This window comes from Ambystoma mexicanum, chromosome 7q (genome assembly GCF_040938575.1).
Source record: "Ambystoma mexicanum isolate Mex_15411 chromosome 7q, UKY_AmexF1_1, whole genome shotgun sequence".
Taxonomy (NCBI): domain Eukaryota; kingdom Metazoa; phylum Chordata; class Amphibia; order Caudata; family Ambystomatidae; genus Ambystoma; species Ambystoma mexicanum.
The window spans coordinates 536,922,322-536,946,463 of record NC_090941.1 but is presented as its reverse complement, the minus strand read 5'-3'; the positions used below and the strand labels follow the sequence as shown (position 1 = coordinate 536,946,463).

The window sequence follows — 24,142 nt, the reverse complement described above, 5'->3', positions numbered from 1 at the left end:
CAGGAAAGGAGTAATGGAGATCGGGCGATAGTTAGCTGGACAGGAGGGGTCCGCTGAGGATTTCTTGAGAAGAGGGTGCACAAGAGTACTTCAGGGGGGAGGAGAAGGTTCCAGTGGTGAAAGAGTGGTTGCAGAATTCGGCCAAGGCTGGAGCGAGTGTGTCAAAGTGGTCCTTGATGGTTTTGGAAGAACAGGGAATAAACTGTTTTGACGAGACTTTCATAGATCAGACTTATCTAGAAACCTTGTCAGGGGTGAACAGAGGAAAGCCAGAGAAGGGAGGAGGAGAGGTGGCCACAGGGAGGCCAGAGGTAGAGGAGAAAGTAGAGGGAGAAGGAGGAGGAGGAGAGTGGGGACAGGATGTCCTGGGTTTTATAGATGAAATGAGAAGCCAGGGCCATGCAGAGGGCCTGGGTGGGGACAGGAGAGGTAGAGACTGCAGCAGGATTATCCAGCTTTTTGCCGATTTTAAAGAGTTCGGCCGAGTTGTTAAATACAGCAGAGACGCGGGCTTGGATGTAAGCTCTATGCTTGGTGAGGACAGAGTCGGTATTGTCTTTGGAGCAGGCGGAAGGCCAGTTTGTCAGAGGATGCACAGGAAGCCAGTCATTTCCTCTCAGCCACTTTGCACGGTTAAGTGTGACGAGGTCTGAGTCGTACCAGGAGTTGCACTTGCCTTTGGGCTTCAAGCGGATCCTCATGACACACGCTTCATGGGTCGAATGACAGAGAAGGTGGGTGGCAGTTGGCTCTGCCTGAGGGGTAGAGAGAGAAATGAGAGGAGAAAGTGGTCACTCCGGAGGAGGAAGAGAAGAAAGAGCAAGAGAGAAAGAGAACCTGCACACAAGGCATTCAAAGGAGGAGTAGGCCTGCATAAGAATGATAGAGGAAGGAATCCCCTCCGGGAAGATCAAGTCTACACCCCCACCGGACCGGTGGGGCCTGGGCACGGAGAGGATCTTGTAGACATCAGGGAAGAGAATGTCAAAGCTTGTAACAGAGCTGGCTGTGAACCATGTCTCGGTGAGAGCAAGAACATCAAGTTTGAGTTCTTCCAGAAGACGGCAGATGTTACAGGGGTGTTTGACAGCTGAACAAGAGTTGAGAGGCAAGGTGGGGGTTAAAAACCTTGAGACTTCCGGGGACGGTTACAGATCAGAGCTAATCCCTGCAGTGGTGCAAAAGGAGCCTGAGGAAGGGCGGAAGAGGTGAGGGTAAGGTAGCCAAAGGAGGAGGATGAGGGTGCCAGAAAGGTGGCAGAGGGAGGAGGCAAGGGAGCCGAAGAAGGTAGAGAAGGGACAGCAGGAGAGGAAAGGAAATTGATAAGGCGCAGGAAGCGTCTATCAAAGAGAAGGAGGTTGGTCTGAGGGCCTTGGACCAAGACGGTGCCATTCGGGTAAACATTAATGATGACCTTAGAGGAGTGGAAGGGGGCCAGGCGGGCCTCCCACGAGTGTCACCATTAATGGGAGAGGAAGAAAAAAAGGAGAGAGCCCAGAGATCATATGATGAGTCCATAGGTTTGGCGAAGGAACAACAAAGAGGATGTTGGGGATCAGTCTGTCTGGAGGAAGCGCTGGTATAGGTTTCGGTGATTGGGAGGCCTGGGTTGGAGACCAGGATATCCTTTTTGAACTTCTTCCTACCAGACTTCGTGAGAAGAGCCGGACAGTCAATAGAAAAGCAGTTAGAGAAAATATGAGAAACAGAGCACCACAGAGGATGCAGAGGTGGGGAAAAGAGGAGAGGGGAAGAGGGGACGGGGGGGGGAGACATTGGGGAAGGACACAAGAGGGGTGCAAGCAGATGAGACGGAACATGACGAGAACAAGTAATACATAATAAGATGATTAGATGAAGGGCTCAAGGGTACAAAGACTAGAGTAATCAAATAGAAGTAAAAAACAAACTAGTGACCAGAGTAAGAGGGAGGGGACACTAAGGAAAAAGGACACCACAGGGGAACACCCAGGCAGAGCAGGGGCTGGAAAACAAAGATCAAGGGAATCCAAGGAGAAGTGTGAGAAAACATACAGAAGTAGAATGTGCTGTATATGGCTGGGACAAAGGCACATGGAAGAGAAGGACACAGCAGGGAACAAATAGGCAGAGCTAGGACTAGATAAATGAGCAGTGATCAAAGGGAACCTAAGGAGAAGAATGAGAGAAAAAAAATGGTGGTACACAGTACACAACAGTAGTCAAGAAAGCAAAACAAAAACAGGAACAGTAAAATAAGCAATGGGCCCAGAAGAAGAAACAGAGCAGCACAGCATAGCAACAGGGTATGGGAGGGAAGGAGTGGGTTGAGGAGTTAGAGGGGGCCTGTAGGGGAACAAGGACGTGCAGAAGGTGCGTGGGTGCTAGTGAGGGCACAGAAGCACACACGATTAAGTATTGCGAGGGACCACGCAGGCTAAGGACGCACAGGCGCAAGCATAACCAAGGATGGAAGGGGTGCTGAAGCACACACGATCAAGGAATGTGATGGTCCACGCAGGGTGAGGACATGTGGGCGCGAGCATAGCCAAGGATGTAAGGGGAGCTGCGGGCAGGGGTTGCGAGGGACCACGCGGGCTGATGACTCGCAGACACGAGTGCAGCCAAGGGTGGAAGGATGCGGAAGCACACGTGATCAAGGATTGCAAGGGACCACACAGAGTGAGGACACGCCGCTCGAACAGGCAAGGATGGAAGCGGCACGGAGAGCACGCAATCAGGAATTTGGGGGGAACCACGGAGGGAGAGGATGCAGGGGGAGGGATGGAAGGGGAGAGAGAACACTCAAGGAGGGGTGGGAGAGGACAATGTAGGTAGAACTTGGTGGCGGGGGCACCATGCCAAGGGGTAGAGGGGCAGGGCGCAGGGGTAGGTGTTAAGCAGAAACCTGTGCAGTTCCCTCTGGGACCACTGCAAAAGATTTAAGATTACAGGTGTTGGCAGTAAACCCACTTGGTAGCAGTCTGTACCACACAGATTCACTGTGGTAGCTGTGGCTGAGCAGTCAGACTTCCCTCAAGAAGAGTTAGGCAGTATATAGAGGATACAGGATAGGTACAGAGGCACAGTAGTACAAGCAAACTCTGACCAGAGCTAGGTGTAAAAGTATATACTTATTTATTTTAAAGGCACACTCATAAATTACACAAGCACAGAAAAAGGTAAGTAAGTCAAAACACAGTCACTATTACTTATATGTACATCCCTAGTCATTTGTTGGACAAGTCTAAGTTAACACCACTTATTTCCAAACAGAGGTGAGCGCTTAACATCAGATGGCACTCCAACAAGTTATTAGAAAAGGGAGGGAAAAAGCAGAAGTAATGAAAGCAGCAAGGTAAAACACTTTTCACATAAGGTTAGCAAAGGCAGTCAACTGTGGAACAAGGAGAATTGGTTCATGGCCCGCTTTAGAGAGAGCCAGGCGAAAATATGCCCAAGATCACACAATGTCACAAGTCTTTGCAGGTGAGTAGAAAAGATTTTACTGAGTTTAGAAAAAGTTTAGTTAGGGTGTCCCAGGCTTACCCAGGGTCGAGAGCCGAGGGCTAAATCTACCCCGTACAATCGGTGGCAAGGGAAGCCGGGCGGAACACAGTACCTTTAAAAGTGGAAAGGATCCTCCAGCGGTGGAAGTTGTACCTGGTAGTGGGTGCAAGTCGCGGCGTCGTCCAGAGGAAGAGGTGATCTCTACGTGGAGGAAAGCTGCAGGTCGTTGCACTACCAGGGATGAGACCAGCCGTGGAGTTTTCCGGTCACAAAGGATTTTACCCCTCTTTCGCGGTTGAGGTAAAAAGTGGTATCCCGGTTGCCGGGGTGCTTGGCACAGGCAAGGCGGCCACGAGATGCTTCGGGACGGCGAAAAGAAGGCAGCAACTGGTTGTCCCCACCAGTTAAGGGAAGGAGACGCTCCGGCGGGAGATCTCCTCTGTCGTCGGGAAAAGTGGTGAGACGGTTCCGCAGGGCTTCACCGGTGGTGTTGTCTTGGCAGGTCGTCTCGGCTTCTCCCTCTTCGGCTTCTTAGGTCCTGTGGCGACTTCTCAAGAACCAGTCCCAAAAACCCTGCTTTTATGCAGCAAACCCCCATTCATACAGCCTAGCTGTCACTCAAACATGCTAAGTGGTGAGCGGGGTGGCTCACCACTTGGGCCAATCACACCAGAGTGCGACATGAGTTGGCAAGGCAACTCAGTCCAGGGTGCCTAAACCCCCTCCCACACCCCCTGTGGTACCCAGACAGAATGGCACCACTGTGGAGGGCTTCTGTGCAGAAGCCCGCCAAAAGTGGAACAAAGGCTCGACTCGGGTTCAGGGTTACTGAAGTGAACCTAGACGCCATTTTGGCGGCGAGTTCTGGCAAAAGATCCCAACCGGTGAATTTATTTTTTTTTTTTTTTTTATTTGTTTATTTATAAAGTTTACATAAATAATCAATCAAACAATCAGAACAAAAATACTCAGCAATAATACACAGAATAACAGAATTACATATACATAGCTTGCAATAAATCAATAAATACTCAGAAAGTCATCCCACACCTTTCCGTACAACCTTAACTTCCCTTGCCGCTTGTAGACCACCCTTTCCATGGATGCAAGGGCAGACATCCCCTCAACCCAATCATCAAGAGAAGGTGCATTCCGTGACTTCCAGCCCCTGAGGACCAACTTTTTGCCCATACAAGCTCCACGGAATAAAAACTTTTTCCGTGACATAGAGAGATCATCCAGCAATTCACCACCTCCCAAAATCATCGTCATAAAATCCAATTCAACATTCAAATCCAAAACACGCAGACAGGCACCACAAACCTCGTGCCAAAATCCCCGTACACGCATACATTCCCACAACAGATGTTCCAGACTTCCCTGTCCATTCCCACAACACCAGCATTCATCAGAGTCCATCAGCCCCCTCTTAAACATTCACTCCGGGCTCCAAAAGACTCTATTGAGGATCTTTATCTGTCTTGACCGTTCCACCATATCAATTGCACAGAGTTTAACATTCGCACACATATTCAACCACATCTCAGGCGAAATCTCACACCCTAACCTCCGTCCCCATTCATCTCTCAAATTTGAATTTTCCTTATAAGCAGATACAATACAATTATATATCCTGCTAGCAATGGAACAACCACCTGGCGCCCTTCCCATAAGATAAAGATTCACCATTGAACTTCCTAGTTCCGCCACATCTCCGATACATCTTTTCAATTTCCTGAAGTCTTCAGTTCTGAAATTATCAATGTGAAACTTTGCTCGTAACTCACATTCCCCAATCCACCCCCCGTCCACCAGAACATCATCAATCCAGAGCACTCCGCCTAGAAACCAATCCGGCCAAAATAGAGACCTGCCCCCGATAGCAATCAATGGATTCAACCAGATGGATGAGTGAATGGTCCTTGAAGCAACCGAGCCTAACAATTCATGAACCTGTCTCCACGTCTCTCTCAGAAAAACCGTCAAAGGTGATTTATTACATGACTTGTTGGTCGCTGTGAGAATTGCCCTTGGAGGGAGCGGACCCAACATACTAGCCTCTGCAATTACCCATTGATCAGGCAAATCCATCAAAAAAGGCACAATAAAATGACTTGAAAAGGCTAAATGATATGCCCTGAAGTTCGGTACTCCTAGACCACCTTTTTCTATTGGTAACTGAAGTTTCCACAATTTAAGCCTAGGCGGCTTATTATCCCACAGGAATGACTGTAACAAACCATCAATTTTCTTCCAATAATGCTGACCAATCTTTATCGGAAGCATACCTAGAACATAATTAATCTTTGGGGCTGCATTCATTTTGATAGCGTTCACTTTGCCCCATAGAGACAAATGAAGCAAAGACCACCTCAAGATGCTCATTTTTAAATCAGCACAAACCTCGTTCATGTTCACCACAACCATCTCATCCACCAGTGGGGTTAGCCATATACCCAGGTACTTTAGTTTCCTTTCACACCATTGAAATCCTATCCCAGTAATCAAATTCTTGTCACAATATCCTGAAATTGGCAACACCTCAGATTTAGACCAGTTAACTTTAAAGCCAGATACAGCATGAAATCTATCCAAAACATTCAGCAAGGCCGGAAGGGACACCGTCAAATTCCGTAACAACAAAAGTAGGTCATCTGCATAAAACCACAACTTTTGGTCAGCACCATGAAAACTCAGACCCGATATCCCCACGTCACTCCTTAAGGCAATCGCCAATGGTTCCATGGCCAAAACAAATATCAGGGGGGATAAAGGACATCCCTGTCTCGTACCCCTCCGTAGCACAAAAGTGTCTGACAATTGCCCATTAGTTCTGACAGCGGCAGTCGGGCTAGCATAAAGCAAGGCGATCCAAGAAATAAATTCCTCTCCCAAATTCATGGCACGCAATACTGAAAAAAGATAGTCCCAATCCACACGATCAAACGCTTTCTCCGCGTCCAAGGAAAGCACCGCAACATCATCATCCATATCCTGTGCATGTGTCATCAACAACAATAAGTTCCTAATATTGCTAGATGTCCTCCGGCCATGAACAAAGCCTGACTGGTCAGTGTGCACTAACTTCACAAGAAGATTTTGCAAACGAAGGGCCAACAGTTTTGCAAGGATCTTATTATCAGTATTAATCAAACTAATCGGACGATAATTTGAAGTCAAACAACCATCTTTACCCTTTTTTAGAAAAACTGATATAATGGCCTGACTAGTAGAAGCAGGAAGCAAACCTCCCACCCTGGATTCTACAAACATATCCCGCATAAGTTCCACCACTGAATCAGGTAAGATTTTATAAAATTCAGCAGGCAGACCATCCGGACCCGGAGACTTGCCCGAGTTCAATTTCCCAATCGCAGTTTTCAATTCATCCACAGTCAAAGCATCACCCAGCATCGCATTCTCAGACTCATTTACTCTAGGTACCTCTAATCCATTAAGAAAGGAATCATTCACTCCATTGACACCCAACTCACTTTGATAGAGTTTCATATAATACTCCCTAAAAGTCTCATTAATCAATTCCGGATCACAAGTCACCTGACCATTCTCTCTTTTGATTGAAGTAATAGATCTTTCTGATTGCTGTTGTCGTAATCTATAGGCCAGCCAGCGATCGCACTTTTCACCATATTCAAAATAAGAGCATTTCAATCTGAACAAATCCTTTTCAGACCTAGCTTTCAAAGTCTCATTCAACTCCCTCTGCAGTTCCCTAAGTTTTCTCCTTTTCTCTTGATTAACTGGGTCATTTATCAAATCCATTGAGAGCTGCTTAATATTTTGTTCCAATTCCAAGCTTTTCCTCTCTGTATATTTCCTCTTGCTACTGGACAAACCCAAGATCAATCCCCGCATAGTACATTTAAATGCCTCCCATACTGTCCCAACAGCAATACCATCTGTTCTGTTCTCTATAACAAAATGATCAGCCTCAGCTCTGATTTTCTCCACAATCTTTTCATCCCGAAGAATTGAGGTGTTCATCCTCCAACTGAACGATCTAGGAATACTAAACCGCAAATCTACATTCATAAACACTGGTGCATGGTCAGATACAGCAATACAACCAATCTCACAACTTTTCAAAGACAAGGTCGCTGTACCAGCCGAGAAAAACATATCTATGCGAGAATGCGAGCCATGAGAACTAGAATAAAATGTATATTCTCTCAATTCTTCATGAAGCAGTCTCCAACAGTCCACTAATGCAAATTCAGCAATAAGTGAGTTAAATGAACAAAAAGTCGGGTCTCTCCTGACAGCAATATGTGGCCCGCTGCGATCTTTGACATTATCAATAACCAAATTAAAGTCGCCTCCCATAATAACATTCTGACAAGCCAGATCCTGTAGCATTTGAGCCATTGTCCCAAACAATGTGCCATCGTCCACTGAAGGGGCATAAACATTGCAAAGAATAAACTGTACTCCCTGAACTTCCACCAAGGACATGACGACCCTACCCTCTTTATCAGTGCGAGATTTCAGTATCGTAATCGGGGAGTTCTTTCGAATCAAAATAGCCACCCCCCTACTCCTGGATGAATAGCAAGAGACAAAAAATTCCCCAATCCAGCTTTTGCGCAGCATATTAGCATCCTCTAACAGTAAATGGGTCTCTTGGAGAAAATGTACATCACTGTGCATATCTTTTAAACAATTAAATATCGTTTGTCTTTTGAGTGAATTGTTCAGTCCATTTATATTCCACGAGGAAACAGACAACTGGTCACTCCTCCCAGACATCGTTGCAAGAAAAAAAATAGTGCAATAAAAAACCAAAACAAAAATTCTGTACTGAGAGAAATTAAACACCCTCCCCCACCCCCACCTGCAGAAGTATGAATCCAACGTCAACCAGAACAAGCCCAAGCCACCCCCAGTACCCCTCCCAATCTCATATAAATATCACCAACCAGAAAACCCTAAAATTAAAAAGCCCATGTAAATCTCAAAGATTTACATATCATATAACATATCAGCACAACATGAAACCTTTCAGAAGCCACCCCGGTAGATGTAACGGGTGATAAGGGTGCAACAACAAATATATCTAAATTAACATGCGGACCATACCACTGGTAGTCCAAACAACACTCAGGAGAGCATATAAGCAGAGATATCACCTCCCCCTCCCCTCCAAAAATGTGAAATAAAAAAACACAAAAAGGGTAAAACAAAAAGCAAAGTACATAGCAGACAGACATAATGTAAAGTCTCTGCCCCTGGCCCTTCCCAGTTGTATCATGGACCAGGGCACAGTGAGCAGCCTCCAACCCACATTGTCACCTTTTGCAATGGCAGAATGAAAGGTATTACATATCCTCATGGGTCAGAAACATGCCCATTCCTGCACCCAGACCAAACAACAGATGCATCAATAGTTACAATCCTATATCGGCTCTCAGGATCCACCATGAGGCTAATGTACAGCGTAGAACAACCTCCGCAGTAGAGCATCAATAATAATGGCCATAATTCATTGTAATAACCATGTTATCACGGCTGCACACCCATTGTCTCTGATATCATATGGTACGCTCTTCAATAGTGCACCTGACAGATACCACCGATCCAAAGAGGGCTTTTGTAAAGGACGCCGTCACGTGCCATTTCCACGAGCAGCCGTCACTTATATTACAGCATTATCCAGCAAGTCCGGAGCAAAAAAAAGTCACTCCCCGGGCAAAACGTAATGACCAATAGCTATTCCTCACGTACCTCCTCATTATAAGTGTAACTACAACACTAAACTGCCATCAAAGAAGGGGCACCGCAGAGTCTGGACGCGTCTTCATTCCACGTCGCAGGCCGATCTGCCAACACGATACGGAATCCCAGCCATATTCCGGACTCATCCTTAATGCCGAAGCAGAGACACGTGATGCGGAGCGTACTGGAGCGTAATGCAACACCGTACGTCACGCATCAGCAATGAGGGTCCCTTCTTCTGAGACGTATCGCCCGTGGAAAGGAAAGCAAGAGCTGCATTCCGACATCGAACGTAGGCGATTTTCAAATGTATAATTGTAGTAAGCACTCGGCGCCATCTCCACCAATGTAAATGTATGTTAAAAAAAAAAAAAAAAAAAGAAAAATTTATACGAGGAGGGGGAGGAAGCTCCTTATGAAATACAAGACGTCAAATCAAGCATCAATTGTGCTAGTATTATCCCGTAATGTCTCAAGCCAAGATAAGGCTTCTTTTGGGTCAGAAGTAATTCTCTCTCCCTCTGGCAACATCAAGGTCATAGCATTATATCTATTCAGGAAAGACTTCACCTTCAGGGACTTCGCCAGGTCTTTAACACCCTTAAAGCATTTCCGAGCTGCCACGACTTCTTTAGGGTAATCCGGGAAGACAAAAATAGGTTTACCCTTGTAGAAGGTAGGTCCCTTAGACCGAGCAGCAAGCAGCAACCCTTCTTTCCTCCTGGTCAAAACAAAGACCACCATGATATGCCTAGGTCTGGAGCCAGGCTGCTTACCAATCCTGTAAACATGGTCTATATCCTCCTCCTTAATTACCGCTAGACCAAAGCAATCTTTAAAAATCCCAACAACTGTTGAAATCAGTTTCTCCACTCCAGGGTCTTCCTCTACTCCAACCAGTCTGACATTTCTTTCTCGCAGTTTAAAATCTATTTCCAATCTCCGGTCTTTTTCATCATGGAGGTCCTTTTTTAAATTGTTATAGGCCCTGTAGCTTCCCGCCATCTCCGAAGTCATTGAGTGTGATCTCTTTTCCAGCTCTTCCACTCTACCATCCAGATGGCACACCTTAGAGTTCAGTTCTGCCAAGGTAGTTTTCACTTCTACCATGTCCATGGACACCTGCTTCAGAAGCTTATAAATGTCATGACTGCTCGGGTTCTCCTCTTCCATCTCCATCAGTTGTTTCTGTTTTTTGGAATTAGGATTTTCTGGCTCCTGAATTTTCTTTTTTGAATTCATTATCAACCATGAAATAGCTTCAGGGAGGGGACCAGGAGCTGCAGGTTCAAGCTGCTGTCACCTTGGCCAACATTCTGGAATCCCAACCGGTGAATTTATATTAAATAAATAAACCGGCGGTATCTTTAACATTGCACCAAAAAGTGGTGCATTAAAAACAATGGGAAATCCCATTGGGAAATATTCCGGTGGAATATTTCCGTGGTATCCACTGCTACCAGCCAGAACTCGGCGAGGGGGGACGGGACAGTACCCCATCGACAACAGACCCAGGGGCAATCTAATTGCCCCTACCAGTACTTCCACAGTAAGATGGTTTGTACTGGTTAAGTTCCTAAGTTAAGACTAGTAAAGTCAATGGTGACTTTACAGACCCAGGGAGACAGTAGTCAGTCCCAGGGTGTGGAGTCTATGTTTGGGGGTCTCTATGACACCCCTGTGTTACTGCACTGAGGGTGCTGTGTAACACACATTCAAAAACCAATGATAGCCTATGGGGAAAAAATACCCCCTAACCCCTAAACACATAGCAAGTCACAGAAACACTCTCAAATCATGTCCAAGAGTGAGGGTAAAAGAGTCTCACTCTTGGCAGGAGAAAAAAAATAAACCCCAAAAATCCAGCAAAGCTGCTGGGGGACTCACTAGGTTAGGAAATTCAGCCTAAACAGAGAATTCTCCCTAACAGTAGGAGTAGGAGGGGACGCAGTCAGGGGGAGGTACAATCGAAAGGGCTAAGAAGAGCAGAGTAAGCTAACTCCCCCACAACTTCTTACCTGGCAGTCGCGGACAGAAGGGTGAGTCGTCCGCACTCGCGGTCTACACTGCAGACCCATTTGTCACCAAACACCTGTGTCGCTCGACAACGCGGCCTTGTTCTGTGAGGGCTTTGCTGCAGAGGGTCGTAACCCCAGATTTTATAAGCTCGGTAGCGTGGACATAGCACGTTGTCGGGCAAAGTCACCTGCGAACCTGCGTCATTCAAAACCGTGGCCTTGTCCTACGAGGGCTTTTATGTCCCCTACTGGGTCAGTGAGGTGTAATGGATTTTCTCTGGGATTAGAGACTTTGTGGAATGTATCACATTTCTGATATTGGATTGTTAGGCTCTATGGTGATTAGAATATGCAATATAATAATATAAAAACCTATTACATGTTAGAATTGTAAGGAACAGCCATCCACCCAGAACATAAATATGGTAATTTATATACATGCGACAGAAGTAAGAATTAGCCACCAACTACTGTTGTCAAAACCGAACTACACATTTTGCCATCATATAAGGGGCTCAGCTGTTAAGACATTATGTCTGATATATTCCAATAATTACTCATCTAGAGTAACGTCTCCTAATTTAGTATCTCATCAGTGAAATAATTAACAATATGTAAGCCTGAAATCAGTAGGGCATCATCGAATCAATTAATTTGCATAATATCCAATTACTGCTGTGTATCAGAATTAAAGTAATTAGAATAAGGGTAACCAGACCCATGACAGATTGTTGTATGAAGAATACTGAGGGATGTGAAATTGAAGCGGAAAGGTCCACAAGGAAAACGTCTGACTTTGTTTACAATTCGGATGCGTCTTCTGACGTAGCGCGCCATGTGTGCGCGACATCAGGCACGTTATATAAGTAAACTAACAAAATGGTGTCTGCGAGTGAAAGCATGCGGACGCCAGATGGAGGCCGGGTCCCTTAATGAGGAGAACCCAAAAGGATCTAAGGAATCTTGACAATAAGGTGTAGTAACAACAGAATATGGTTTCAAGCAAAGGGTCTATTTGGCATTGTTATTTACTGAGGTATTGGGAATCGTGTGATAATGGATTTCTTACTTTGTAGATCTATGGGAAAAACTGCAAGCATTATATGAGATACTAAGTTCTGTGACAGGGGTAAATTAGTTATGTATCTTTAGTTTGGCGTAAGGATAACTCCGCAAATGTAAACTTAATGGTATCTGAGGGATAATGTTATTCAATTTGAAGTACGACTGCTTAAGACTTTTGGGGGCGAGTTTTATATCTCACAACGTATAAGTATATTGAAGATGTTTTGTGTTTGGGATTGATTGGATGCATGTCACAATTTACCAAAGCAGTTAGACATATGATCGGCAATAAAGATTTATTCAAAGAAATTATAGCCCGGAAGAGGTAGGAATAATCTTGTGCTCTGGGAACATGGCTGCTCTCACGAGCATATGACACGATAGAATGGCGATTAGGTGCTTAAGAACATGAATGTTAATTTAGAGATGATGATGAGATCATGAGGGCAAATTTGAGATATTTATTTAAAATCTAACTGAATTATGGAATGATATAGTCTAATACATATCGCTATAGGTTTTTAAAGACATTATTGAATTTATAATGTACTCACTAATTGATGGTGTAAATCTAATATACATTTCTTTTGGTTTTCCATATTTTTTGTCTCTTTTCCTCTGTCCAGTATATACGTTATATATAAAAAATAGGTTTGATATCAACAATGTTCAACTTTTTTGTTTTATGATTTAATAATTATGTGTGTTAAAGTTGCTCAATAGAGTGGTGCCTTGAAAAGAACCATGTTGGTTGAAACACGTGTTGGCAAATTATAGCAACTGATGTAGGACTTTGACCATTAAAAACGAAAGATATTTGTTGCTGGCTGACTGAGGTTTTGTTGGGATAATATTGAACATTTTGAAGGAGATATCTTTAGAAGAGCGCATTAGGTGAAGGCACACTATGCTTATTTCTGTTAAATCATTGGGCAGGGGCTCAGCTGCAGATTCCTGCAGATATTAGGCTATCTAACATACATAACGTTATAGTGTCTCACTAAGCCAAAGCTCCCATGATGACTTGGTTTAGCCCCATCATTTTTGGAAGTGTCAATTTATGGGCAGTGTCTGGTCTAGTCAGGCTAAGTTCCTGCCTGATCACAAATTCACAGTTAAAAAGGTTTTAGACCAGATAAATCGCGCTTATCCAAAGAATTTTAATCAAGCAAAAAGATCAAAGTCATCAAACAGAAAATAAACAACTCAAAGAAATGTCATTAGACACGTCCTGAATTCAGTTTCCTGAAACCCCCCGCTGACATGTGTTTTGACCCAATCAGTCTTTATCAAGGCAAACAATGGGCTTGGGATTTCTACAATTCTCAAACATGACACATTAAAAAAAAAATGCATCCAAAAGAAAGCATGCAGATCCAAACAAGTTACATCATGAGATACATAAACAATACACTAGCATCTCCCACAATATATCATATGGTAAGGATACAGACAGACATCAAAGACACAAACCTGAAAACAAAAATGAGAAACAAGAAAGAAGGGAAAATAATGTTTCACACATCAATTCAAATGCATGTATCAATGTAACATGTACGTTCTCAAAATAAGTGGTCATGCGACTGAAATCTTGGCATGCCCTATGTAATGGTAAATTAATAGGAGGTGCCGGGAGCCAATGAAAATGCTCGGAACGTGAGCTATATTCACAAAGGTAAGCCTGCGTTCAGAGCACTTTCAAGTTTCGGGCGCTTCCCTTCCCCATTTCCCCTTCCCACTCACATTTGCAGTGGTGTAGTTTCCTACACGGGTGCTAAAGGTGTCTTTTTTCCACCCTAAAAATAAATAAATAAATAAAAACATACATTTCCTGCACGGCACCGGGCCCGCAGTGTTGTTCCACAGTCCGTTTTCAGTCATCAACAATAAAAATGGACTGCAGCTTTCAGTAGCACTCTGCGGCCCAGTTGGGCCGCAGAAAGGCACGTTTCTTATTTTTAAATTATTTATACAAAAAGAAAATACTTAAGCAGCCATGTAGAAAACTACACAAGTGCTAATGGCAATAAGCCCCTCAGCGGCGGGCTGACCCCATCAGTAACAGCACCGCCCTCCTCGTTAAGGTACCCTCGCTGCACTCGGGCCCTTAACTTGGCCGCCGGGCCATTACCTACAGGGTCAGCCCGCCGCGGAGGGGCATATTGCCTCATTCTAGAACATTTGTCCTAGTTTTGAATACAATCACTTGGATACAGTCATATCCAATATCCCAATGAGTGCAAACATGCCCACACTGCTACGTGTTCCAAATAACCTATTGCATCCAGTCTGCACAGTGTAAAGTAAACACATTAAGGTACTATTCTTTTGGATAGTATACACGCCATTTCCTTTTATTTTCCCTCTTTTTAGCAAGAGTAAAGTTCTTGCTTCATCCCTTGAAAAAGGAAAATAAATTGCAGCATGTAAAAGAACCGGAAACTGTAAGGTTACTAAAGTCAAGTTTATTTTTATTTCTGAACCTCTGAAGAGTTCTCTGTGAGAAGAGATTTAATAAAGAGCTTTTTCTAGCCAGGCCATGAGCATCGCCACACAGGAGCTCAATGTGAGGGGCAGAAAGTGGGCATTGATTGTAGTCCTTTTAGACGAAGAGGTCTCCTTGAGTGAAGCTTAAACTATGAAACAATGAGTTGCCTTTATGCATCGAGTATAGTAGAATATGCTTACAGTATCTTTCAATATTTTCTCTTTCTCTGTACGAACAAAGGACAGGAAGAATATAGTAGTTTTATTTACTGTGAAAATGAAAACTACTTTGAGTCTGAGGAGAGAACGGAAGGATTTGAGGAAATACCAGATTAATTTGCACTCTTAAGCTGGATATACAATCCACCCACCCCCCAGTGTGTTGCAAACATTACACGTCTATCAATGCACTTAAACAAAAACCAAGCTGAAATCTGAAGTTTGTTCCACAAGAAATTTGAAATGTTGGAATATATTGGAATATGGAAGGGACAACTATCTTCTCAGTTTATGCAAAGGGAGTAATTGTGTAATGTAAAGTGGACGTTTCTTGGCCAGAAATGCTATCCCTCATTGAGTATAGCAACTGTAGGAGCTACAAACCATTGTCATCTTACAACACAAGAAGAACAAATCTCGATGTCCCAGTAATCTTTCTGATGCATTAGTCCTTACTCCAACAGAAGATTCCTCATTTTAGAATTGGATTTGCTGGATTGACGCCCGAGAAAATATTTGCAAGATGAGAAATAGGATGGTGGAAAGAATACATTAGAAATGAAGAATAATGTCCTTTATGGAATTAACTTTTTCTTTGAAATTGCCTATTGACCACAAACAGTCTAGCCCAAATAAAATGGATTCTTGATAAAGGGTTATTTGGATTGATTGAAAAGTTGAGGATATTCTCATTTAAACCGAACAGTTTAACTTCAATGTTACATACCCAAAATGAGGCGTTGTTAGCACTTCTCCTCTCAGACCCTTCTCTCTTGCTAGTGCTTTTTTCCTCTGAATATTTGCAAGTGTTGGATAGTTCCTGAAAAAAAGACACTTTTTAACAATTCTGTGGAACACCTTTTAGCAATTTCATTTAGTGATGTGCATGTTTCTTTAAGTGTCAGCATGTACACTTCTCAATCATGCTTTCATAGCTTTTCAAGATTAAATACTTTTGTTAAATACTACTTCCATCCATTGTCTATCGCCACTTTTTTATAGATTCCCATCGATAATAGGTACACAGCATTTACATTGAGAAAACAGAGGCATGCCGTTATAATTTAACTTTGTAGCCTTGGCTATCGGGCTCAGTAAGTAAAAGTTTACATGCAAGTAATTATTATCCTCCAGATTTGGTATCTTTGTAAGAGATACCTCAGTTTTCAAAAATTGATTAGCAAAGTGTTCTAATTAAAATGTACATGGTTAGCAAAAAAACCTATTTGATTATCCATTTTTAAGCTTATTTTTAGTGTCAGCAGGGGGTATTTGCACCCAAGGCCTAAAATAAGAACCAATACAGCATTTTTGTGTGCCTCTGAAATAAGACATGTGAAGACATCATGAAGCAAAAGACAGAACAGATTCAAAGTACAAAATAAAATACTTTATTAACTTAAATGTCAGGATGGAAAAAGGCCTACCTTGCCATATTCTAGGGTGTAAATTCCCCATCTAAATGAAAGTCTGAGTCAAAGAGTTCAACTTCAAAATCTGTTTCCAGAACCTATACTGGCCCTCACAACTAATCTATACAATGTGTAGAGATGTCAGCAACCAAAAGAAAGCGTTCAACAAAGTTCTGAGCTTCTTCCACCTCGCAGCTTCCTTGCAGCTCCCTTCCCCAAGTATATAACAGTTCCAACAAAAGTCTCAAAAGTACCTCTCTTAGGTACAAGGTGATACAGTTTTAACCAATACTCTGGGTTCCCTTCTGGAAGTAACATAGTCCCAACACAAAAACAAAGAAACATGGCAACAAATGTCTAAAATCTCGGGGTTCCCTCCCCCAGGATTTAGTTTAATCATCACAACAATATCCTCGTCTTCTTAGGATTCTTTGCCACACGTGCACCCCCTCGTTATAATTTTTCATGTGGATGGTTTGACTGTATTGGATTTAACTCCAGGATTTCAGTTAATTCTGATTTCAATGTATATTTCTGCTGTTTGTAGCTATCACACAATTTGATATTCAATATGCATCTCTTTGGTTCAATTGTAAAGTTCCATTTAAAATTAAGCTTCAGCATACCTTTGTTCAAAGTTTAATTCACTTCAGAATTCAGCATACAGTGGTTTTATTTGAATTTAAATTTCTGTTAACTTCTGAATTCAACTTGTAATAGTTCTGTTTATTTGAAACGTTGTTATTCAGTTCAGTATTCAATAGACAAGGGTTTAGCTCGTGACTCACTTTCAATTCAACCTGCAATATTAATTCAGCTAGCTTTAAATGAAATGCCCACCACTCAGACTTTCGAAAACATGCTTCCTTAAACACACGACCACGCCAATACAAAGTATTCCTCATCAATAGAAATGTTCAAATGTTCGCGCACCAGGTTTCTCATTTGTTAGAAACTCACTGTTGGCTTTGACAGCTTTCCCAGCAGTGCGGATCACACAACCATCTGCTTTTAAAGTCAGTGGTCCACATTCTGCCCCTCAGAATCTATGTCGACCTCTTAACACAGGAAAACAAGCACATCGAACAACAGGGAAAGGGACAGCCTCTCTGCACGGCTCCCTTCTCAAGGTTCAGTCCACTCCATGGAGCCCCAGCTCCCACGCCACGCTTCCATAGACCGTCTCTCTGCAGTCCCCAGCATCTTGGCATGCTGCACACGATGGACCAGCCCGTAGCAATCTTCCCCAGCTGCTCGCCTCTCCTCAGAAAAGGTTCCCTGCTGATTTCACCCACCTCCCTGCTGCTGCTTTCCATGTTGCCTTCTCCTCCTCATTGTATACACCTGCAACCGTCGCTGGTGTTCTTTACCGGTTTGGATTGCCTGACCATGATTAAGGGGACATGCATGACCTTCACAATACTTTGTAGGCATCTTCCTCATCCTAGTACTAAAGTGGTAAAATGTTATAGTGTTCACTAATCTCAGCTGCCTCTTCCTCGTTTCAGTACTGTTGAGTGTTACATGAGGGGAACTGGATAGGCATATGTGTTCCAAAATTATTAACTTGATTTGTGTGATCATTTTGGAACACGTATGCCTACCCAGAAGGGGTGGTAATCTAATCAGACTGATACAGCAACGGGAGATTAATTAGCTTGACTCACTGTCCCCATGAGGGATGAACTTGGATTGGGGCTTAAGATGTTTTTTGTAATCCTCAACCAGCGGGTTACTCCCTTATTGGCTATTCAATTATCTTATCTTAGTGCATAAAGAATCTGATTCCTTCTAAATTTTAACTTATTTCTGACGCCTTGTCTCCCGTGTCATCTATACAACCTTAACTTTAGGGTCATCCATGCCTCGTTATGAATCTTGGAAGCACATCGACTAAGACACAATTACATAAATTACAGGCAGTTGCCACCACCATCATGCAATTAGACCGTTTTAAACATCTCGTCTCTAGGTCGAACCTAGTCTGATTTTGGAGTTAATCCTTAGAATTCAAAACTATTTCACCGAATTACACGGATTTCCAAGATGGCATGCTGTTATCGCATCCATTCCAGCTCAAAGTACTATTTCTTAAACTAAGCCCATGCGTTCAGGTTGCCTAGCAACCAGACTTGTCATGACACGCGAATAGAGAGCGGTACCGAGTCTGCACAGATTGTTTCTTCTCACTTACAATCGGTGAGTCTGTAGATTTATCTTTCTCGTCTTACAGCGAGCGACACCATCAAGGCTGCCCCCATGACTATTTTGAATCAAACCGAACACGTTATGTTTTTACAATGCGGTCATAACGTGGGACCCAGCGCTACCTTCTAGCGACTGGTCCCATGTTTGACTGCCTATCCTCAATTAATGTCTGCACTTGGGCTATTCCATACTTCAAAATGGAATGTGTTACATCCTTGCAATGCGGTCATAACGTGGGACCCAGCGCTGTTTTCTAGCGACTGGTCCCATGTTTGACCACACATTACCAATCAAAGTCTGTACTTGGGTTATCCCAATAATCTAAATACAGCCAAGCTTTTACTAGCAGATACAGCAAAGGTTTATCCAGTCAAATGAAGACTCACCTGCTGTCTCCCGTTAAAACTCTAAGGTCAGTTAATTATTGGATTATTGGCACAGGCTATACATGATACTTTATCCCCTAAAATGAATATCAGGACTTACACACTGTTACTCTAACCCACAGGAGTCAAACAGAATCACAAATATCACTTACCCGATGAAGGGCATTATTGCCAAAACAGGTCGTAAGGAATAGGAGGAGACACATCGAGCCATACCATCTTGTCTACCCACTGAGATGTCTGTTCTTATTAATTCTTCTATTTTGAATGTCATTATATAATGTGACACTTGACACGTGTGTATTCTAATTTGCTAAACACAAAAAATCCTGCACAAGCAGTGGAATTGTATCAATTTAAAAAAACAGTCTTTTGAATGAAATGCAAATAACAAGGGGGGGTCCTGGGAGTCCCTCTGCCAGACATTAGTCCTGGTTACGAGAGCCTTACCCAGAGTCTTTAGCTCAATATCTCTCACCGTAAGTTACTAGGGGAATCCAGTCATGGACCCCTAGCTCACTATTCTTAGAGAGGCACAGCTCCACCCTACTGATGAGGAACAACCAGACCGAAACACGTGTCTGGGGTGGTGGTATTCTTGTTCAGAGGAGAATTGCCTAGCATTTCGGTGCTGGACTGCCCCAGGGTAGGACAAAGACTGATGTGTTGGATATTTCTTTTAACTTCTTCTCTGTGAAAGATAGTGAGCTAAAGACTCTGGGTAAGGCTCTCATAACCAGGACTAATGTCTGGCAGAAGGGACCCCCAGGACCCACCTTCTTATTTGGAATGAAATGTCAATTTCTTTTGTGCTGTAACAAATTGAATTGCCACAAAATATATTTCTTATTACATTTTTCAAATGAATTTGTCTTTTTCCTTATCAGTAAAAAGTTGTATATTACTTGAAATTGTGGACAGTCATTGTATTTACCCATGCAATTCATTTTGCCATAGTGTACCCAGGTCGTGTATCCCCCCCACCTCCTGAATTTATTGACGGACACCCTTTTGCCTCCAATGGGAAGGGGAAGGGGAAGGATTGGCAGAAGCGCAGCAGGCGCTACGTGCAGTTTCTACTTGTGTTCTCAGCCACCCGATTGTCCAGGTCTCTCCCCCAGGTTTGAATGTATAAGGTAATCATGAATGGATATTAAAGCGACCACTGGATACGAAATCCAGTGTCATGTTATTGAAGTAGGTCTGTATTGCAGTAGATCTGCATATATACAGACTGGATGGGATTATTAATCGCTACTTTGCGTAAACATCTAGTTAGTTTTGTGTATTCATTATGCAAGAGGAAAGAAAGAACTTCGCAAAGTAGGTTGAATGTTGTAGTTCGTCAACATTTCACTTTAAGGGTAGCTGGTATAAAGCAATAGGGTGACAAGATAGAATGTCAATGAGTATTGTATCACCTCATGGGTTGAACACCCGTTGCAGATGTATGCAACCAGCAGGTCATCCACCGAATTTGGTTTTCCATCAAAAAATGATTTGGCAATGCGATCCTGACCATTTTCAGAAGTGTTCACTCGTCAATATGATGCACCTTCCCTACAAAATTGAAATATAGTTACCGCTATGAAATTTGGATACTCTAACCTAAAGGTTACTGAAAGAACATGGAGACAATACAATGTTTTACAGTAGACATACTGTAATTCTGCATTATGCAACAACCGATATTTTTAGGAAAGGAATTTTAGGAGTGTATTTTAAAGAAAAAAAAAGAACATGTACTGGCCTTTGCCAAGCAGAATATAGTCAGCTTAAAAGTATCATCCCGATTACATCTCCTTTGCAATTATTTCAAGAAGAACTCCCACATAGGCCTTTGGCATGGAAAGAGTGGGAGAGATGATTACTTTGGCACTTTCCCTCCATTAGCTTCTTTAAACTTTCAGTGAACAGAGAAACAAGGGTAGGGAGAGTCTAGCTGGCAAGAGGAATGCAGGGTGAGCTGTGTTTTAATTGAAAAGGGTAATTTAAATCACCAACTTTGCTACTCAAGTCTCAATTTAATTATTTAATTAGCAAACCTACTTGCATAGCAAATTGCTATGCAGCACTGCCTACTTTAAGCCTTGATTCCATAGATTCAAATTCTTTGAAAATGTACGTTAACTCCAGTGAAAAGAAAACAGCATTTTGTTCCTCCCATCCAACACTTCTGGGGCGGTTTGCACTACCTCTAACAAGGTGGAGGGGTCCCTAGGCTCCTATCCTGGAAGTCAGCTTTAGATTCTTGTTTCACAGAAAGATGAACAGTAAAGCTCAGCCTCAGCAAGAGGTAGGTGGACAATTAGCACGTGAATCTTTGCAAGTTATCAAAGCTGGAAAACTATAGCCAAATGTAACTAATTCTCCAGCAGTGGATCTTTCATATAGTCACACACTGCAAATAGATAACTAAGTAGCATTGAACAAGAATTCAGGAAGATGATGGGAGGGAAAACGGAGGTTCGCCTTACTAAGAGGTGTTTCAGTACTGCCTGTCTGACCTCTTTGTCCTGTCAAAAGTGTAGGTGAACATGTAGGGCTCTGTCGATGTAGCAGCTCACCAAATGTCCTGCAATGGTACCTCTGTCATAATCACTTTAGCTGTCACCATCACCCTCAGAGTGAAATCGAACCGTGCTCGTCAGAAGCCTTTAGGTAGCAGTGTTAAGACTTCACGCCTCCAGCTATTCGGGGCACAGAAGGCACAACAATCTAGTTAAGGCATGTGGTGTGCTTCATAGGGAAGGATTAGGGTTTGGGCAGTGCCAAGCCAACAATTAATGCAGCTTAATTAAAGGTGCTATATACCTGCTCCAGAAATCACTCCTGGCAGAGGCTAACAGTAAAGGTACCAGGTGTGTTCAGTTGGCACCCATCTTGGGAAGCAACAATTATTGTTAAGAGCTCGACCAGGGGAACGAAGGTGTGCATAATTGAGGACTTTGCCCTGGAAGAACAGTTTCCTGCTAATAGAATATCCTTTAGAATGTTTCCACTCTTGGTGTTAAGTCACGCCCAATTTGCTTAAGGGACTACTCAATTCTGACATACTATCTTTGCCCTTCAAGATAGAAGTTTTTATTTCTCTTATCTCTAGATCTGGTCTGTAAAATTCTGGATTAAGTCAAAACCAGATATCCAGCAGAAAGGCATTGGGGAAAGCGAAAACAGACTAATAAAACGAACCTAATGAAGAGTTAACCCTAATCACGGATTTGATTAACTGTTCTGCATGTAAATGATTATTCTTCCATGCATGCGACAATCAATGCCAACATAATTATGGCAGCGTATGACTGTGACAAGGAGTACAAGTAATATGCAATGAGAATGAAAGAAAACGTATGAATGGTTGCATGGGGAAAGTCCTCCTAACAAATTTAATGAAAACAATATAATAGGGGGGGGGCAGACTGTCTCAGATGCTATATTTTCCACAATTCTTCTGACTATCATCAGGACAGTCCACATTCCTCTTTCAAGTCATCTTAAATCCCTGTACATTGGGAGCATGGCCAAAAAGGCAGCTTGACACGGGCTTCTGCTGTGCTCCTGCCAGGGATGGAGGATCCCTTCCACAAATTAGGCTATTTAAAATGAGGGGGCCAGAGTTACTTAACGCAGATATTTGTTCCAACCATGAACAGCTCAGTTATCCTTGTGGCGATTGGTGGTATGTGTAGGGCATTTGTACAATACGAGACTCTGTGGCTGATGCCCAAGATATCAGACAATAACAGGGTGCTGCCTTTACACCACTGATCACACTAAGAAAGCTACCAGTAGGGGCTATCACAACAGTGCATAAAAAAGAGCAGTGAGAAATCCACAGGTGAGAGGTAGGCATATGGGTGGGGATTAGTGTGAAGGGAGGGTGGGGATGAAGGGGCAGGGAAGATGGGGGGAGGGCGAGTTCCATTAGTTCTATTGTGTGATCAGCAGCGGATGTGCAGAATTTGGGGCGGGGAGTGTCAGGGTTTCAAGCATTACCTTCTTTACCGCAGTGCAACCCTGCTGGGTTTAGATGGTCTGAAGGCAGACACAGGACAAAACCAGAGGGGCTGGGTTGCTGCACACTCCTTTCAGCAAGGGAGAGGAGGAACAAAGTAGATGGAGGGCAAAGGGTTTTAAGCAGGCTCACATATGGTTGATGCAGTGATGGGCAGCTTGGTTATCAGTATATTGTCAGGAAACATCTAGTGGAGCACAGCACCTGTGACACCAGTTATACAGTCCATTCCACCTTAAATGACAGAGTGCAGATACCTACTGGAAGACGCGTTCCCCCTTGCCCCTGGGGTCTGACTTGCACGAGCCATGTGAAAATATCAGACCATGTGAAAATATCAGACAAGATGAAGTAGCATTTAAAGAACTAAACAAAAGCATTAGAGGCATGCATAAGGAATTTACATCATTCGGAGAAAAGATTATTGACAGAAGAGGCAATTATAGATTTTTCCAATGACATTCCCATTGACAGGGGGGCATAGGGCTTCACAAAGCCATTACCACACAGTTGTAAGTAAAGTGTGAGGACCTGGAAAAGAGGTCCAACTGGGGTAAACTATGTTTTAAATAATTAAATTAGGAAAGCAAAGGTATGGACTGAAGGGGGGCCTTGTTGAGGAGCAAATTGCATATGTCCTTCCCAAGGACTTACATATGCATTTAAAAATACACAGAACACACCATACTTGCCAAAGACCAATCCGGATAAAAAGATGTGGAGAGATTTCACTCTTTCTACAGAGGAAAGGCTTCTTGCAACAATGGGGGATAAAGAACATGGGCTCTAAACTGAGTACAGGGAATTCAAGGCAATCACAGAAAAATTACATATGAAAACATCCAACACCACTGGACCTACTAGTATCACATCGACGCATCTGAACAGGTTACCAAGGTGCAAAGAAAGGAAGGGGGAGGTTAACCCATCAGGTGTTGGCCTAACAGGTACACCTGGATGTGATGCCCTCCCAAGACATCCTCCCTCAAACCTACTTCCTACTCTGCCAATATCATCCTCACCTCCATCATTAAACAACTGATGGGTCCAGGCGCTCAAAGCACCCCTCAACCTCATTAATTCCTCCCCCACAGAAAGCTCATTCCTGGA

The 24,142-nt window shown here is 43.2% G+C and overlaps 1 protein-coding gene across 2 annotated transcripts in view; it reads right to left on the bottom strand.

The window, feature by feature from the left end:
- NUFIP1 (nuclear FMR1 interacting protein 1) overlaps positions 1-24,142 on the bottom strand; it is a 546,199-nt gene that overhangs the window by 226,649 nt on the left and 295,408 nt on the right. For both annotated transcript variants that reach the window (XM_069640255.1, XM_069640256.1), the window contains one exon: positions 15,739-15,831. In XM_069640255.1, the coding sequence (XP_069496356.1) occupies positions 15,739-15,831 (93 nt within the window). The remainder of the gene's footprint in view (positions 1-15,738; positions 15,832-24,142) is intronic.